This window comes from Mirounga leonina, unplaced genomic scaffold, assembly GCF_011800145.1.
Source record: "Mirounga leonina isolate KUSES-001 unplaced genomic scaffold, KU_Mleo_1.0 Mir_115, whole genome shotgun sequence".
In the NCBI taxonomy this organism is placed as follows: domain Eukaryota; kingdom Metazoa; phylum Chordata; class Mammalia; order Carnivora; family Phocidae; genus Mirounga; species Mirounga leonina.
Window position 1 is genome coordinate 26,774,478 of NW_023270268.1, and position 19,167 is coordinate 26,793,644.

Below are 19,167 nucleotides of genomic sequence, written 5' to 3' on the forward strand. Positions count from 1 at the left end.
CACCTCCACCACCATCACCTCCACCACTGCTACCACCACCTCCACTATCACCTCTACCACCACCATCACCTCCACCACCAGTACTACTTGTCTGCCAATATTATCATTACTGCACCGTCAGCAGCAGAATAATGACTACTTTCTCAAGTACTTTCTCTGAGCTGGCATTTTCCCCCTAAAGTCTGTCTTTATCTCTAGAGATTTACCAAGTTCTAGAGCTTTTGCCATTCTTACTTTATCCTGCAAGAAAAGCCCAAGGGGGATTTTGTGTGGTGATTTGGCTTCCTACAACTGTGGTATCATCTTGCCAAGGTATAGAATCTTGCTGAAGGAGGAGTTAAAAACTGGAAAAAAAAAAAAGTACTTATACCATGGTCTTTTAAAATTTTAAACCTTTATCCTCTCCTTACCCTATAAAGGTAGCTTAGTGTTTATCCTGTGGGATAGGATAAGCCTTTACCAAGCCCCTCTGCTTTCACCACTTCCTTGCACTGCTGATTAATCCAAGGGTTCAGATAATATAATCAACCAAGTACCGATATGGATAACTCTACCACTCATCTTGTGTCATTTTCTTAGGGCCTTTTAGGTCCAGATGGATATGGATATCTGGGAAGAAAAGGAAAAAAGGTGAGGCTTGCCTTACAGAGTATTATGAACTAAAAACTATAGTTTTTATTTTATTTTATTAGACTAAGACTTATTATCCAGGTGGTATGCCAGAAATGGTTTCTGAATGCTGTTTATGACATGTTGTAGCTGCCAGAGTTCCCTCCTTAAAAAACAAGAGCTGATTTTGTCACTGCTTTATTTAAAAATCAAACTCCTTTCCTCATCTTCTGCCTGTGCCAGATAGTTCCCCCCCAGCTAGGAACTTCCCCAGCTCCTTGCCTTTGCAAACACTCTTGCCTCTATTTAGGATGTGCTTACCCATCTCCCTCCTTTGCCACAATTTTTACTCCTTTTCTCAGACCAACTCAAATATCAACTTTTCCTTGTGGAAGCCTTCTTGGACTTCCATGAGCAGATTTGGTTGTCCTCTACTCTGTGTTCCTAAAGTGTGTTGATCATATTTCTACGGTAGCCCCTTTCCATTGAGGTTATATTATAATTTATCCCTACATATATGTCTACCTTCCAGTTTGTGAACTTGACAGTGGATTTACCTTATTCAATTTTGTATTGCTGGAACTAGCCTGGCACAGAGTAGGTACTCAAGTATGTTTGAATATTTCTACTCCCATAAGAAGATGGTATTTTAGCATGTTGTAGTTAATGGGTTGCTGACAGGGGTTTTGAAGAATGGAAATTACATGAAGCTTTTGAACATATCAAATGTCAGTTGCTACAGTTATTCTGAGTGCTTCAGTCTACAAGTAACCATTTATTGCTTCACAACATAAGAAGTCGGTAGGATGTTTAGTGATGCCCAGCTAATTAACTCTGGGCTGGCTTCCCTGCAATTCTTTTATTTCCTTTGATGGCACTAATGCCATTTTATTGATCAGGAAAACGCCCTGAGTATAATTAATGGGTATAAATGCCCAAAACATAGTAAGCTCTTAGTAAATAGCTGTGCAGTGATGAACAATGGGGACCTCAGTGATCATCTAGTTCAGCCTTTTTGATTTATGGATAAGAAAATTGAGATGCAGAGAAGTGATGTAATGTGCTGATGGTCACACAGCTGGTCACATATGATGGTCACACATATGTGATGGTCACACAGATCTGAGTGTAGAAGCTAGCCCATGGGATCCCCATCCTGGCAAATTAAGTCTTTCTTCTCTAGTGGGGAGTTTGCATAGCAGGGAAATTCTGGGTAGAATTCAAATGTCCATATTTTAAGCCACCTATCAGCCCTGCACTAAATCCAAAGGCAGCCTATGCTTATTGTGGTGTGGCTAACACTGTGGAACACACAGATTCTGCCCACATTTCATGGTTTTTTCCTGGCAAGGCTTAATGGCCTCACCTTAAACAGCATTGGCAGGCTGCCTTCCCCTCGTCTGTTCACTCTCTTCTCTGAATCAACTGTTTCATACCTTCTCCCCTTCCCTCAAACTTCTAAGACCTGCTTTCCCTTCCACATTTCAGCAAACAATTGTGCTTCTTGTTTCATTAGTTAAATAGGAGAAATGAGCAGAGAACCTCTATGTACATCTACCACTACGTAGGCCAACAAACTTCCCTCTGTACCCTGCCTTCTCTTCTACTGCTATGGATGTGAGTCCATGCCCTCATCTAAGACTGATCGTGTCCCTCATGGACTGGATTCCATTCCCTTTTGCTTCGTTAAAGTCCTGGCTCCTTTCTCTTCTTCATCATCAAATTTTCTTCCCTCTCCATAGATCATTCCTGTCAGTATACAAAGAGGTGGGAATATAGCCCATCTAAAAAACAAACATACAATAAAAACCCCTCACTTAACCACATAGTCTCATTGTTCCCTTTCTCTCTGGCAAAATTCTTTGACAGATTAGATCTGTATCTGTGGTTCTCACCCAGTGGTGATTTCACCCTCCAGGAGACATTTGGCAATGTCTGGAGATATTTTGGTTGTCACAGCTGGGGGAGGGGATGCAAATGGCACCTAGTGGATAGAGACCAGAGATACTATTTTTCATCCTATAATACACAGGACAGCCCCTCACAATGAAGAAGAATCGTCAGGTCCAAAATATTAGTAGTGCCGAGGTTGAGAAACTCCACTTTCTTTCCTCTGGTTCTCTCTAACTGATGACAACTGAACCTTCGTTCCTTGGCCCTGCCCACTCAATGACATCTGCTTTAGTCAAGGTAAAACCCATGGTGCTGAATCCAGTGGTCTATTCTCTGCCCACTTCATACTCCCAAGTCTCAGCAGCATTTGACAAAGGTGATCATGGGCTTGTTCTTAAAACCTTTCCTCTCTCATCTTCCAGAACACAGCACTTCCCTGTTTTTTGCTGGCTCCTTATTCTCAGTTTCTTTTGAATGTTCTTGACCTCTAAATATTAGAGGACTCAGGACTCTATCCTTATACTTCTGTTATTCCCCTCTTCACTTACTTCTCAGGTGACCTTATCCAGTTCCATGGCATCAAGTATCATCATCATGTGATCTCCAGTGTACTTCTCCAGCTTGGACCAATCTCTGAAACTCTAAACATGTTTCCACTTTAAAATTGGCGTGTCCCAAAACAACCTTCTCCTCCTCCTCCTCCCCCTCCTTTTTCTCCTCTTCCACCTCCTCCTCTTTCTCCTTCTTCTCCCTCTCCTCCTCTGTCCCCCTCCTCCTTCTCCTTCCTTTTTCTTCTTCTTTTGTTTGTTAACCTTTGATTATGGAAAAATTCAAACATATGTATAAGTGGAGAGACTAATATAATGACACCTCTCCCCATGTACCCATCACCTAGCTCAAACAATGAAAAACCCTTGGCCAGTTTTATATTGTTTTATATGTATTCCACCATACATGTATCCTTCTCCCAATTATTTTGAAGCAATCCCAGATATCATATATTCCATGAATAGATATTTCAAGTTGTATCTCTAAAAGATTCTTTATAGATATTTAAACCATAATACCATTATCAACCTAAGAATTAACAATAATCTTTTAATATCATCAAATATCCGGTCAGTCAGAACTGACTCCCCTGACAACCTGCCCCTCCTCTAGCCTTCCCCATCTCAGGGAGTGGAGCCTCCCATCTGCCAGTTGCTCAAGGCAGACACTTGCTGCATCTTTAATAAATGTCTGTCTCTCACCTACTATATTTCCCCATCAACAAATACTGTGAGTCTACATTCCAAGTACATCCAGCATTTCATCACTTCTCACCCCTGCCCCTGCCACTCTCTGGGCCAAGCCATCTAACTGGCATCCTTCCTTCCACTCTTGCCTCATCTAGTTAGTCCTCTGAACAGCAGCCAGAGCCCTATTTTATTTTATTTCATTTTATTAAGATTTTATTTTCAAGTAATCTGTACACCCAACATGGGGCTTGAACTTGCAACCCCGAGAACAAGAGTCATGTGCTCTACTGACTGAGCCAGTCAGGCATCCCCAGACCCATCTTTTAAATGAATAATCAGATCATGTCATTTCCTTTACTCAAGGCCCAGCTTCAGCTCCTGATTTAATTCAGAATTAACCCCCCTGTTAACATGGCCTACAAGACTCTATACAATCTGGTCCCTCTGTGAACTCCCTGACATCATCTCCTCCTGCTCCCCTCCTGCCATTCTGCTCCAGGGTTCCTCAAACACAGCACATATTCATATTCTTGCCTCAGGGTTCTTCACACACTCATCCTTCTGCTTGAAATGCTCTCTCCCAGATACCTGTTTGGCTGGCTTCCTCAAGTTATGCTGGTCTTTGCCCAAATGCTGCCATTACCAAAAGGCTTTGTTTGACCACCTTATATAAAATAGTCACCCCCTTCCCAAACCTATCTATGTCATTCTTTATCCCTTAATCCCCTTTCTAGAATAGCATCTATCTCTCCCTGACATACATTTTTCCTTTGCTAGCGGGTAAGTTCCATGATAGCAGGGTCTTTGTTCTGTTCACTGCTCAATTCCCAGTGCCTAGAAAAGTGCCTGGCATGCAGTAGGTGCTAACTAAATATTTGTTGAATGAACAGTTGCTTTATAGTGTGCTTTGATCTGACAACGAGCACCTGCTTTCCAGCAGTCAATTTGGTACCCCTTCCTTTGGTTTCTGTTGGATCAGACCTCTGGTTATTTAGACCACTAGATAAAAATGCTTAAGAAGGAAGTTCCATTACACAATATGTAATACATTGTCCCATTGTTCCCTTCCTCTCTGGCAAAGAAGGAAGGGGAAGAATTGGTAAAAATCATTTGCAAGTTGTTTCACATTGAATTATAGAAATAAAAAATGGCCACTTGGGAGTAGCTCAAGATAACAACTATTGCTATAGCTGTTTTTCCTGGCACCTGTTTTGAGTCTGTTTTCTCAAAATTATAGTTGTTTCTTCTTTTTCCCTGAGGAATGTCAAAGAAAGACTTAATCTCATGACATTAAACAGAACTTTATCTCATTTCCGACACTAGGGTGAACCTGGATTTCCTGGCTCTCCTGGTGCACAAGTAAGAATTTATCTTTCTGGGTCTGGCAGCTGGTATGCAGCATGTGTCATTTGTTTGTAGTCATTTTTCTTCAAACTCAAGGTTTTGCTTTTGATTCTCTTGAGGGAGAAGATGGTGATGGGGGCCACCAAGGAGAGAAGGGGGCAAAGGGAATCAGAGGAAGGAGGGTAAGAATTAAAGGAATTTCCCAAGATCTATAGAGGTACACATCATGACACTCCTCACGGGAGCATTTCTATTGGGTTAATGGACTTCTCAGCAGGAAGCTCTTCTCCTCAGTCAGTAAACGTTCTACACCTTTCTCAGGCCATCCCCACCCCCCACCCCCCACTTAATACCACTCTCATTGATCTTGTGAATGCAAATGCAGCTCATCAAAGCGTAATAACAGAAAATCCAAGTTGGAGTTTCAGTCACACAATATCAATATCTATGGTAAGTCTGGATATCATTTGGAAGGGTATTGTTTTAGCTGCAGAGCGAACATTGCTATTTCTGTAAGATTTTTTCAAACCTTAACTTTCTCTTAGCTAATTTAGGACTAGACTCTCAGGAATGTGGCTGCCATCCTGGTGGACTTTGAGCCATGTTTTCATTGTGCTTTGTAGAGTCCACCATTAAAAATCCATTCCCTCAGGTTCCAAAGATTCAATCTCGAAAAGCTGCAATCACTGGCAGCTCTTTTCCGGAAGAGCCTGTGGATATCTAAAACCTTGATAGTTTTTATCAGATAGACATTAGAGAGCAAGGCCTTCTGGGAAAAAGACATGGACTATGTTCAGTGCAGAAAAGAGGAAAGAGAATATTTATTATCTAGGGGCACTCAATAATTGGTATTTTCATACATTGGCAAGGACATAAAGAAAAAAATTGATCTATGCCTAACTTGGTTTGCTGCTGGCTAATATTGCCCTGCTCAGCTAAACTTATGTCTCTGGTTTCAAATAAAAAAGGACAAAGCATCAGTTACATGCAGATAATGCTATGTCAGTCCAAATACCTATAAGACAAGCAGTGAGCCGTGGTCAGCATACACCTTTTCTCAGACTCTAAAGACTAGAAGGTGGTGAAAGAAATTTTCCTTTCTCTTGATGTCAGGCTCTCAATGTATATTTCCTATTCTTTTAACTATATGACCTGGAGTCTAAACTGAGTATTGATCATCCTTTAAGGCTGGGTTTAGAAGTGCGTGTCTGTGTGTATGTCCACATGTTGGCTGGGCTTAGGTCTGTAGGGGGCAATTTAGATGGCTCCCAAAGGAGACTGCCTCCCTTTCTACCATTGGTGTCTCACTCCATTGATACAGTTCATAAACTAAATGGTCCATAGCAGACTCATTGGATCTTAGAAATAATGACAACTTAGTATCTCAAACTGGGTCTGATGGTTTTAATTGAGTTGTATTCAAGAGGAGAAGCTTATTCCTTTGGTTTGGCTATTTTTAGGGTAATGCTGGCTTTCCTGGACTTATTGGAACTCCAGGTGACCAAGGCCCTCCAGGACCAGTGGTAACATGGACTCGTCTTTCTTTTATTTTCAACCTTTGTGTAAAAGTGAATAAGGATTTGCTAAGAGCCATCCGAATGAAGAAATGAACATTTGGGAGGCACTAGAAGATCTGTATAGGGAATGAGCCAAATTTGCTTTTGAGGACATTAGCTTCAAGTCCTTACACAGTATATTTATTCAATGTATATTGTTTACTTGAACATGGGGAAGATATTAGAGCGGCTGGAGATTTATAAACCTGTCTAAATACATAATACATAAAATTCACTGAAGACTGAGTTTATCAATGTAAACAAGATGAGCAACAAGATTTATGCAAACACTAGAAGGAAATCCTAACAAAATGTGACATTTATATAATCTGAACTAAATTGACAATGTTGCAAGTCCACACATATTTTTAAAATTCCCTGGGAGGTCATTTGGTATGAAGGGAAAGACTTTGGGGCTATTGTCATTTTGCACCACCCCTTGTCCTATGAGGCTAGGCTGTCCTTTCATGAGAGATGGTACAGTGAGTGAGCCAGGGGCTGAACCCGGTGGTTTCACTGCATTTAGGGTTTACCGTAGAGGAGCCACAGAGTCATAGAATCAAAAATTTGAAGGTAGAATGACGCACATCCCCATTTTACAGATGAGAAAACAAAGGCTGAGAAGATTATAGTGACCTGCCTGAAGTGACAAATCGCTACCTTGTAGAATCTAAATAAAAACAAAGATCTCTAGACTCCCAGAGTACCTCAGTCAGGCCTATCTGTTCTGAAGGGTTCCAGGGATGACTTGCTTAGCACTAGAGCAGAGTTAGGATGGTGGTGGGTAGCCTGAGGAGGAGGGATAGGGAATGGCTGGGGTCTACTTTAGAACTGTATGGTCCTGAGATCTTGAAAGGCCTTTTCCTGAATTGGATCCTAAACTGTGGCTTGTTCTCAAGATGACCTGATCTTCTAAGAGTCTTTATGTAGCATATTCCTGGATATCCTAGACTCTGAGGTCTGAGACACACCTCCTAGCCACTCCAACTTTCTTCCTTAAGGGGTCAGCCAGAATTCCAGGGCCAGGAGTGTAGGGGAAAAAGGGGGTCTATGTACTATGATATCTTTCTGAGGATGTTTTGCCAACTCCAGAGAATAATGTATTGGACCTCAGAATCTTACATTTTAGACTCATTTCTATTCTTTCCAGGGCATCAAGGGGCTCAAAGGCTTGGCAGATATGACGGTAGGTGAACATTTTAATTCTAAACCTATTCTTTTTAGCACATGAGGCTTTCCACTTTCATAAGGTAGAAATCTGTAAGGATTCTTTTGTTTCTCCTCTTATAAATTCTTTTAGTACCTTAAGTTTATAGATTTTCCTCTGAAATGTTATAATCACATCAATGAAAAGAGCAGAATAATATTTTAAGTCATGGAGGCAATCTGGATGTTTTTGAGTACTACTACCGGTTGACATGAAGAGAAAGACTTTGAGGCTACAACTTCTACACAATATGCCTTTTTGTAAAGTTCAGAAGTTGCTTATAAAGTATTTATAAGCCAACATATGGTAGAGTCTATCTTCATGTGTCATGACACACCTGAAAACAATCTGAAAAGTTATGATGGTTTTTCATCTCACAAGCACAGAAATACTACTGCGGAGGGAAGGAAGTGGGGACAAGTGAGAACCAAGAAGTAATAGAGTCAAGGGATAAACAGAACACCGAGGAAGAGATCAAAGGAACAAAGCAGAATTCTAAAGGGGTGTGAAGGGTCCATGTCTTGGCAGTCATTCTAAAGAAAAATTCCAGGAATTGCTGACACAGAGATCCAGGATTTGAAGACATTTCTTTGCCTTTTATGCCAAGATTTCTGGATTGAAACTTCCTCAAAGTCAAATTTGATTCCATTGCTTTGTGAGGCAGATAAAAAAATAAGAAAGAGTTCCCCTTATTTACCTATCTCTAATAATATGAGCACTCTATGGTATATAAAATATATTTTAAATATTTTTAAATATCCACTGTATCTAGAAATATAACTTATGGATCATTTCATCTGCTGTAACAATTTTTGTGTTTTCTATTGTAGCTTAAAAAGCTTCAGAAAGAAACTGATAATACCCAGATGACATTTCTAAGTCATGAGAGTGAGATTGAATATGCTTCAAATTAAATACTTTTTCCTTTTCCCTCTTTCTCCATCTTTCTAACAGCCTTGTGAAATCATTGCTATCATACAAGAGAACTGCCGTAAGTTGTTTGGGAAAGGCTCAAATGGGGGCCAGTGGTGTGAAGTGGGGATGAATCATGGTCATGAACTGGGGACATAAATCACCTGTGGATTTGACTGAGGTTTGGGAGGTACCATTGTCTATCATGAAAGGTTCTTTTTTTAAAAAAGATTTTATTTATTCGTTTGAGAGAGAGAGAGAGAGAGCGCGTGCGCGCACACGAGTGGGGGAGGAGCAAGAGAGAGGGAGAAGCAGACTCCCTGCTGAGCTGGAGTCTGACACTGGGCTCCATCCCAGGACCCTGAGATCATAACCTGAGCCGAAGGCAGATGCTTAACCAACTGAGCCACCCAGGGGCCCCATCATGAAAGGCTCTTATAAATTAATATATTTGGCTCAATCTCCTTTCGGGTAAGTAATCTTCGCCAATGTGGTCTCAGAAATGAAGTGGCTGAAAGGCATGCTGTCTCAACAGCGAAGAGAAATTCCATTATCACGTGGAATGAAAGGCAATGCCAATTGCATACCTGCATGTCTGCATCTTGGTGCTTCTTATTACAAAACAAATAAAGAAAAGCTTTGTTATTTTTATCCCATCCATTTAAACAAGAGGGATCACCAGGGAGCCTTCAATAAGAAATATGTCCTTTTTTATTTGCATTTATGTTTTAAAAATGGAATTACAAATCATCAGATCTTAATATTTGGTCACAGCCCCAGACTGGAATTTACTGAGTGTCTTCAGTGTATTCCTGGATATTTGCATATGTACATTTCTCCACTCACTAGCAATAGGGAGGGAACAGTGATTTGGCAGAGTGCTTAATTTGGGTGCTTGGGTTCTCTCCACAGACACCGAGCCCTGCTTATTCAAACTCCATCTTCTGTCCATTCCCATTCAGTTTCTGTTCAAGAAGATTCTGAAGTCCTTTTTCTAGAAATCACAAAAAATAATACCATAGTTTTGTCCACAAAGGAAGAATGTCAGAGTTGACCATATCAAAAGTTAAAACCCCTTTATATTGAAGAGCACTGTGAAGTCGAAAGTAAAGAGAAAAGTGGGGAACAAAATATACACAATATAAGCAATGGACCCAAGCCAAGGACCTAATTTTGTGAATTCTGTCATGTCGAAATATATACAATTGCTCCCACTCAATCATTTTTATCCACAAGCACAGATATTTCATATTTGTTGAACCTAATGTAAAAAAAAACTCATAGATTGAAAATGGACAAAACACACGAATGGAAGCTTCAGAGAAGAAAAAATACAAATGACCAATAAACCTGTAAAAATGTTTGACCTCACAGGAAGCCAAAGAATACAAACAAAAATGAGATACTCTTTTTGTCTCTCAAATTGGAAATATTTTTAAAATGAGAAAAAATTTTCTATCTAAATTTGGGAAATGTATAAAATGCATATTGCTGGTGGGAGTGTCAGTTGGTATAACCTTTCCGAAGAGCAATTGGACCCTGCATATCAAAAGCCATAATTATAGAGATTTATAGAGGACCACAATTGGACAGAGATGCACAGATACATGTACAAGCATGCTCATCACAAAGGGATGTTGGTGGGAGTATCATGAGACATCTATGGTGGACTAGGTGATACTGCTCTAAATTTATTGATGAAAAGAATACATTGTGTAAGACTGATGAATCACAGACCTATATCTCTGAAACAAATAATACATTATATGCTAAAAAAAAAAAGAAGATAGTAGGAAGGGAAAAATGAAGGGGGGGGAGTCGGAGGGGGAGACGAACCATGAGAGATGATGGACTCTGAGAAACAAACTGAGGGTTCTAGAGGGGAGGAGGGTGGAGGATGTGTTAGCCTGGTGATGGGTATTAAAGAGGGCACGTTCTGCATGGAGACTGGGTGTTATGCACAAACAATGAATCATGGAACACTACATCAAAAACTAATGATGTATGGTGATTAACATAACATAATAAAATTAAATTAAAAAAAGAATACATGTTTATCATATGCTAAGTAAAAAAAAGATTCAGAATAAGACATATACTAAGGTCCAAGTTTTTATAAAATAAAATAACAAATTAAATTTATACAAATACATACATAGACATTATGAATTAAGGATAATTTTAATTTTTTGTTTTCTGATATTTTCCATAAAAATATATTACGTGTGCACACACACTTATACATAATATATAGTATATGATATATATTGTATATTATATACAGTTTTAGATGTGTGTGTATATGTATATGTGTGTGTGTGTATATATGTATAGTTTCAGAATAGCTCAGTGAATTAGTTAAGTTTAAGTTCAATACAGCATGACCTCAGTGCTCAATAGCAATGACACAAAGGTATTTCTCAGATCAAAGCCAGGAAGTGGCCAGTCTGGGGTTGATATGGAGCTCCACAGTATTGAGGGACATGAGCTCTTTATTCTTTTTTGCTCTGCCATTGTCGGGAGGGTGTTTTGTTTCCCAAATCACCTCAAGGTCCAAGATGTTGGCCAAGCTCCAGCTATCAGGAAAAGAAAGGGAAAGGGGATGGATATCTTTTTGGAGTTGTTTCAACCATTTCTCTTATTCTATTGTTCAGAATGTAATAGGATAGCTCCCCCACTGGGAAATGGAGTCTTTTTTTCCAGGCAGCCATATGCCCAGAGACTGAGGATCTACTACTATAGAAAAAAGGGAAAATGGATTGGGGAGCAAATCGAGGTCTTTGCCAAACTCAGGCAGGAGTCAGAGAAGGTCACTGCTTGAATTTCTCAGAGGAGATGGTTTTTCAATATTGAAGCACTCACCTGGAAACTGGACAACTATAAACTAACAATGTCTTGTTTTTTCTCCAAAACAATTTCCCTTCCAGCTTGTTCAACAGGTAAGTAATATATCTTCTTGTTCACTCAAATGTCACCTGTTCAGAGGCATTACGGAAAATCTTAAATCTGCGTGTCCATTGTGTTAAGGTATTTCCAAATGCCCAGCGTTCCCTAGCGAAGTGGTCTTTGCCTTGGACATGTCCAATGACGTCTCCCAGTCGGATTTTGAGAGGATGAGAAACATTCTATTATCTCTGTTGATGAGGATGGAAATAAGTGAGAGTAACTGCCCAACGGGCGCCAGAGTGGCCGTCGTTTCGTACAACGCCAAAACAGACTACCTGATTCGCTTCTCAGACCACAAGGGGAAGCCCGCGCTCCTGCAGGCGGTCAGGACAATCGCGCTGCAAGGCTCGTCGGGCAGCAGGAACCTTGGGGAGGCCATGAGGTTTGTCGCAAGACATGTATTCAAACGTGTGCGCTCAGGCCTTCTCGCGAGGAAAGTGGCTGTGTTCTTCCAGGCGGGCTGGGCTCACGATACGGATGCCTTCAGCACTGCCACTCTGGAGCTCAGTGCCCTGGACATCACCTCTGCGATCATCACCTTCACAGAGGAGCACAACCTCCCGGATGTCCTGCTGGTAAGCGGGGGAGCCCCTGGGAGGCAGGCGCTTAGTACCTGCTTCCTACCCTTCCATCAAGGACCGCATTGATGTGTATGCAGGGGCCGCGGTGGGGCGGGGGTGGGGGGGGGGGGGTGGGGGGGGGGGGGGTGGGCGGGATCCTCGTTACGGACTCTGCTACTAGTGTTAACTACTAGTACCAACTGGCCACTCTTGAGCGCTTCTTCTGTGCAGCGTGCCTCACAAACATTCACTTATTTAATATCCCCAAGACTCTATGAGGTGGGTATTACTGTATACCTCCATTTCAGGGATAAGAAAACTGAGGCTTAGAGAGGTTAAGTATACCATCAAAAGTCAAATATGTGGTTAGTAGCAGATTGATATTATCTGCCTTTAGAGCCTATGCTTCCCCACTATGCTAAATTGTATCAGGAGAGTCTGTAGAATGTAACTCTCCTTTCCTTTCCTTTCCTTTCCTTTCCTTTCCTTTCCTTTCCTTTCCTTTCCTTTCCTTTCCTTTCCTTTCCTTTTCTGTCTCTCTTTCTCTCTTCTTTCTTTCTTTCTTTCTTTTCTTTCTTGGGGTATAAAACACATACCCATATAACAAAGTGGGCAAAGTGCTTTAATTTAAAATGTACAGCTGGATGGATTTTTATAAATGTTTAAACCCTTGTGACCAAGACATCATTCAAGATCTGGAACCCTTTCAACATCCTGTAAGTTTTGCTCATGTTTCCCCAAACCACACACTCCACAGAGTCATTGCTCTTCTGGCTTCTGTTGCAGTCAAATAAGCAGTTTGGCTTGTTCTGAACCTTCATTTCAATTGAATTCTATAGCATATATAGTACTCTTTCATATCTGGCTTCTTCCACTCAACATGATGTCTGTTCTCCTTGTTTATCTATGTTGTGCATGTGGGGAACTTGTTCTTTTTTACTGCTGTTCTGAACTACGCTAAGTGGGTATATACCACAATTCATTTACCTATTCTCCAGACTTGACTTTTCTAACTGAAACCCATGTAACACATTCTCATGGAATATATGGGATGATCTATCAAAATAAATAGTGGTTCTCTATTTAAGAGACTCCAGGATGCTTATGAATGTCAGACTGAACCATGTGACATTGCCAATATTCAACTGTGTTGGACCAGCAAAAGTGGAAATGTCATATGGTTCAACCTAATAGCTAATCAATTTAGCTGCGCTAGACCATTTAATTTTCTCTTAAGGAGAAATGGTAGGCGACAGACACTGTTACCACAGCTGTGAATATGCCTCTAAGAATCAATAGGTAAAATTATGATAGCTTGCAAACCTTTGGACTAAATGCCTTGGGTTTTGAGAAACAAAGTTAAAATGCAGAGCGTTGAGTTCCTTGTTTGCTGTTACACCTCTCTTGTCCAGTAGGCTGTGTGGACAGAGACGGGCTAGCAAGAGGGCAGCTCTCAATAACTTCCTGAATGGATGCATAAGGGCAGGGTGCAACCAAATAACACTTAAAATTAGAGAGTGGCTCTTCCATCAACAATGAGGTGCCTTTGGAAAAGTCTCTTCATCTTTCCGAGTCTCATTTGGCTCAGCTCTAAAATGGAAAGGGGGTCACAAGTGAATGTTATCGAGCTCCCTCCCTGGTGTGATGATCTATTTTCAGAAAGGCATCTCCCTAACATTTGGAGAGTGATCCTTGGGGTACAGTTACATTCCTCAAATGCCCATCAGTGCGGCTTTCTGAGAGGATCCTGGGCAGACTGTTGGGATCTGATGTAGGGTTACTATTTGGTCAGGATGTCCTTGGCCTCTTAGTTGCTTTGGGTTCCAGGTAAAAGGGTATAATGGTATGTGAAAAGAATCTACCAGCTTCAGAATACTTGGACCTCAGCTCTGTCACTTCTGTCTGCTCTCCTTTCTGTTTCTTGGACATATTCTTGCCCCGGGATGCTGGAAACCAATTCTGTTTCCTAAATGTAACAATGTAGAAGTGTTACATTGTTGCTTGCCAGTTCACATATAACGGGTGACCTCGTTTTGTTGACACCGGCAAGGAGAGAAACTCCCTTCTCAGGGCCTGTCAGAAAAAGCCTCATTTCTTCATAACTGGGCATATTGCAGCCCTTAACCTCCCCCCTACTCTGTGTGTCAGCCTTAGGGGGATCCTATTAGGAGAGTAGGAATATCCTATCATTTGTCTTTGGAATTATCTGCCTGAGGAATCTCTTTGACGTTCTGTGAGGTTTTTGTCTTTCACCTCTATGTTATTTTATTTCACAGAACAACACCCACATGCTTCTTCTGGAAAAATGATGGTTGTTCAATTTGAAATGATTATATAAACAGATGCCCGAACTTCTCAGTCCATTTAAAAGTTTTCGGAGGCCGTGGGGGCATATTGAAAAGATTTTTTAAGCCACCCATGAGTCATCTTAGCCCTAAAAAAAAAAAAAAAAATCAGTTTTGCAGCATTGGACTATTGTGCCTAGATCCAATTGCCTGTGTGTATCTCAAAATATTTGCCCCATTTTTTAAAGTTAAAAAGCAGAGGATTGCAGGGAAAATGCAATTTGAGTGCCAGGTTTCAAATTTCATTTTTCTTTATCAAAAGTCTAGTACATGTTCCCTTGAAACAGTACCCAGGAAAATAGCTCACATTTATTGACTCAGACACTGTGCTAAGATCTTTCCACTTATTGATTCATTTAATCCTTATAACAACCCAGTGAGATAACTATTATGGGCCCATTTCTCAGACGATGAAACTGAGACACATAGAAGTTAAATAACTTGCTCAAGGTCTGGAATTCTCATCAGCAATGAGATTTTGAGTTCAAAACTCAAGAGCAGGAAGAGAGTTTAGAAGTTCTAAATTCTCCCCATGTATTAATTCATTTTATCTTTATAATACTGTGAGATAAATCTCTGAACTAGCCCTATTTTTATTTCTGTGTATTAAAAAAGAAGAATCCAAAGAATGGAGTGCTGGCTATCATGGAGACAAGAAAAATCAGCTTTAGAGGATAGAAACATTAAGAGGAAGGTAAAAAAAAATGGGGGAGGTAATTTTAAATTTTGGTGTAATTTCAGGATTCAGAAAAGTTATGGAAGGACTTTTTTTAAAGAAAGTGTTGGGTTGCCTAGAGAGGCTCTTTCAGAGGCCGTGGATAACCTGCTGCTGAGGCCTTGTGGGTTGCTGTTTTCCATTAGATTGTTACTGCTCTAAGGCCAGGGTCAGCAACCAAGGGAAGGAATGAGGCAATGAGACTTCACACTCTGTTTCTGTCCCATGTGTTATCTGGATGTGTTCTTGACACTGGGGCCTCAATTAGTCACCTATAAAATGGGGATAAACTCACAGATTTGTTGTAAGAGTTCTAAAAGGTAGTGCCTACCTTGACATCGAACTGACACTTTCTTTGTGTATACTCAGTGGATAGCCATTATTATTACCATCTCTTCAAGGACCTGAAGAGTGCCTCTTCACCCAGTAACTCTTTATTAAATTAGACAGCTTCTGTTTAGTAAGCACCTATGAAGTTCCAACCACCATGCTATGTGGTTTTCATGCCTTGTCACCTTAACCCATCACTATTCAAAATGTGGTCCTGGGACCAGCAGCATGAGCATTACCCAGGTCCATGAAAAATGCCAAATCTCAGACTCTACCACCAATCTAATTAATTAGGCTCTGCATTTTTTAAAAAGATTTTTAAAAATTTATTTATTTAGAGAGAGAATGCGCTCGAGCAGGGGGAGGGGCAGAGGGAAAGGAAGAGAGAGACTCTCAAGCACACACCATGCTGAGAGTGGGCTGGAGCCTGATGGGGACACCATCCCAGGCTCTGCATTTTTAACAAGATCCCTAGATGGTTTGCATGAGTGTTAAAGTTTGAGGAGTGTTGGTCTAATTCTCATAACTATCCCATAAGTTAATAATGATAATCTACATTTCCCAGATGAGGTAAGGGAAGGTCAGAGGTAAAGCAACTTGTTTTAAACTGCATAGTCCTGGAATTTGCACTCCAATCTGTCAGGTTTCCAAGTTCCACTATGCCACCTGCCACCTCAATCCGATGCCAACCCCTAACGTTAGCTGGGAAGTCCAGGAGGAGGCCGCTGTTTCACGGCAGTCTTGGTGGGATGGGACCATGCCAACTGCAAGGAGTCAGGGCTGGACTCAAGCTCCTGGGGTCAGTCACAGGTTGCATGACTATTCTCTCTGTCTGCCTCCTTCCCCATTTTGCCCATTTTCCCTTGTTCCCCAAGTCCTCGCCTCAACTGGAAGCCAGATGGTTTCTGTTTCCCTCCTTAGGGTCCAGTTAGCTCTCCCTCTGTCCAAGGCAAATCCTCCTCCCTGGCACTCGCTTTCTTCCCTTCTATTCCCATCCAAGCCAAGAGCCTCCCCCAGCTCAGTCCCAGGAATGAACATTGTCCCATGACCTTGGCAGCTTTAGACAGCAGCTGAAACATTGGATTGAACCCTGTGGGTCTTTCCAGCTCAGGGCTCATGGGGACTTCTTTAAAAATTGGGGGCTGGGGTTTGAGGGTTGTCTGAATCCTTTGAAAATATATCTTTCTGTCTATGAAACAAAAGAGGACGTGAATGCAAATCCATGTGCCATGTCTTCTCCCCTCCATACACTCTTGTCTTTAGTATATAACTAGTCCCAACAGACCACAGCTGGACATTCAGGAATGAAGTTGGTTGAGAGAATTGCCAAAGGCGTTGATTCAAACTGTCATAAAGCTTTGCGCTTTGAGCAGATCACTTAGTCTGTGTTTAAGGTACTCTGTTTTTGAAATTTCCTTCTCTGGTGCTGATGGGAGTTTGCACTAAGACTCAACAAGCCAATTTTCTCCTCTCCTCATACTGATTCCCTCCCACACTGTCTCTCTGCTTGAGCTTTCCCAGGAATCAATGACTAGGACCATGCTGGCAAGTCCAAATTCAAAGTAATTAGAGGTTCATTAATGACAACTAAGTATGGATGAATCTATACTGAGTCATAGTCCCCTATGGACTTTCATTGTGTTTTTGTGTACTTGTTCCCACAATTTTATTTTTGCCAGAACAGTACAAATTTTAAGCGTGATCACAAAATTATTCTTCCTAAGAAAAGTTTTTTTTAATTTAATTTTATTATGTTATGTTAGTCACCATACATTACAGCATTAGTTTTTGATGTAGTGTTCCATGATTCACTGTTTGCATAGAACACCCAGTGCTCCATTCAGTACATGCCCTCTTTAATACCCATCACCAGGCTAACCCATCCCTCCACCCACCTCCCCTCTAAAACCCTCAGTTTGTTTCTCAGAGTCCATAGTCTTTCATGGTTCCCTAAGAAAAGTTTTTAAAAAAATGTAAGTTTTGTAACTATTCCAATTCAGTTGAATTTGGTAATTTCCCAGTAAGCAGACAACAGATGGAAGAGTTACATCCTCTGAGTTGCTCGGAGTAGAAAAGGTAACACAGTGTCCTGAACATGAGGCAAATACAGAAGATTAGAACTGACGACCAGGTGGTGTTGAAACAGGAAGAAAACTTGTGGCATCCATTCAGACCCTCAACTCTATTGTTGAGGAATCTGAGGCACCAGAGCCTTGTCCAAGGTCACGCAGCCAACCATGGCAGATCAGGGACCAGGACCTGGGATCCTGACACCAAATCTGTTACTGCTGCATTGGACTCTTCCCATGGACCAAACTTGCGGGGGGATGTTTGAATTTCTTTGACGTCTTTCATACTACCTTAAAAATTCACACAAACTCTGCATTTTATAGCACACCTCACCTAGGTTTCCTGTGATTTAAAAATAATATACACGAACTTAGTGGTTCCCCACAACTCTTGGAATAAAATGGATGCTCCTAGGGTTATCTCAGTCTTCCCATAGCTCCTGGAACACTGCCATGGATCCTGATTTCAGCAGCTTTTCAAGTTGCCTCATGTGATTTCCAGTAAAGCTACTAATGTGCCTCTACTGTTCTAATCCCTGGTGATTAATTAAGTCCATTTGGCTTGGTCGGTACTCAGATCTGATGACCATGTGGAATAGTTCTGAATGTTGAATTTTGGCAACTCTGCCTTTTTCTTCAAGTGGAGTCTCCTCCATCTGGCAGGGGGTTCCAGGGTTTCAGATGTGCTGTGTAGCTGCACACTGGAGGTGGGCTTTCTCTAATCTCTGGGGAGCGGGAACACGAAGGAGAATTCTGTAGACAACCACTGTCTACCCCTGGGCCTTTGTACATGCTGTTCCTCCACACTGTAATTCTTTCACCTGCTTCTTTGCTATGTAAGTATCCTACTCATTCTTCCCAAAGTGCCAGATGTCACTGTCTTCATCAGGCTCCCTCTATTGCCATCACTTCAAATGAACCTCCTCTTCCTGTGTCCCTAAAACATATTATTGGACCTCTTTCTTTTTTGAAAGTTGTTTGTCTCTCATTCCTGCTAGGTTTTAAGCTCTTTGAAGATGTGACTGTCATTTTTGTATCTCTGCAGGGCTTGTTAAGACTTCTATTTAGTAGCTGTTTCATCAGTCTTGGTTGATTTGAATTGAGTCAGGAAAAAGCATAACCAGGTGAGGAACAAGAAAGGATTCATTTTGCCTTTCTTCTCAAGAGTCTTGGGAAAGTACCCATGTTGTTTTTGTGTTACATTAGCAAGAATAAAAGTTCAGCTCTTTATATTTCTTTCTCCACATGGGTTTTTCTTTCATGTAAGCTCACTCTGAGAGCTAAAATTGAGGATATGCTGCAGTCCCAAGCAGAAAGACTGAAGAGCTCTGTCAGGAGGACATGTTATGGAAAATTCTTTTCCAAAGTAACCTTTGTCTATCTTCTCTCCCTGAGGGCTAGCATGACAGCTTCATGTCCCTAGCACTTTGATTCTAGAGGAGG

General features: G+C 41.1%; 1 protein-coding gene across 1 annotated transcript in view; it reads left to right on the plus strand.

The window, feature by feature from the left end:
* The window catches only part of LOC118003458 (collagen alpha-4(VI) chain-like), an 89,652-nt gene that overhangs the window by 58,089 nt on the left and 12,396 nt on the right, over positions 1–19,167 (plus strand). Inside the window, exons 25-32 of the mRNA XM_034994543.1 lie at positions 580–630; positions 5,064–5,099; positions 5,204–5,266; positions 6,545–6,607; positions 7,791–7,826; positions 8,802–8,838; positions 11,687–11,698; positions 11,787–12,280. Coding sequence (XP_034850434.1) covers positions 580–630; positions 5,064–5,099; positions 5,204–5,266; positions 6,545–6,607; positions 7,791–7,826; positions 8,802–8,838; positions 11,687–11,698; positions 11,787–12,280 — 792 coding nt within the window. The remainder of the gene's footprint in view (positions 1–579; positions 631–5,063; positions 5,100–5,203; positions 5,267–6,544; positions 6,608–7,790; positions 7,827–8,801; positions 8,839–11,686; positions 11,699–11,786; positions 12,281–19,167) is intronic.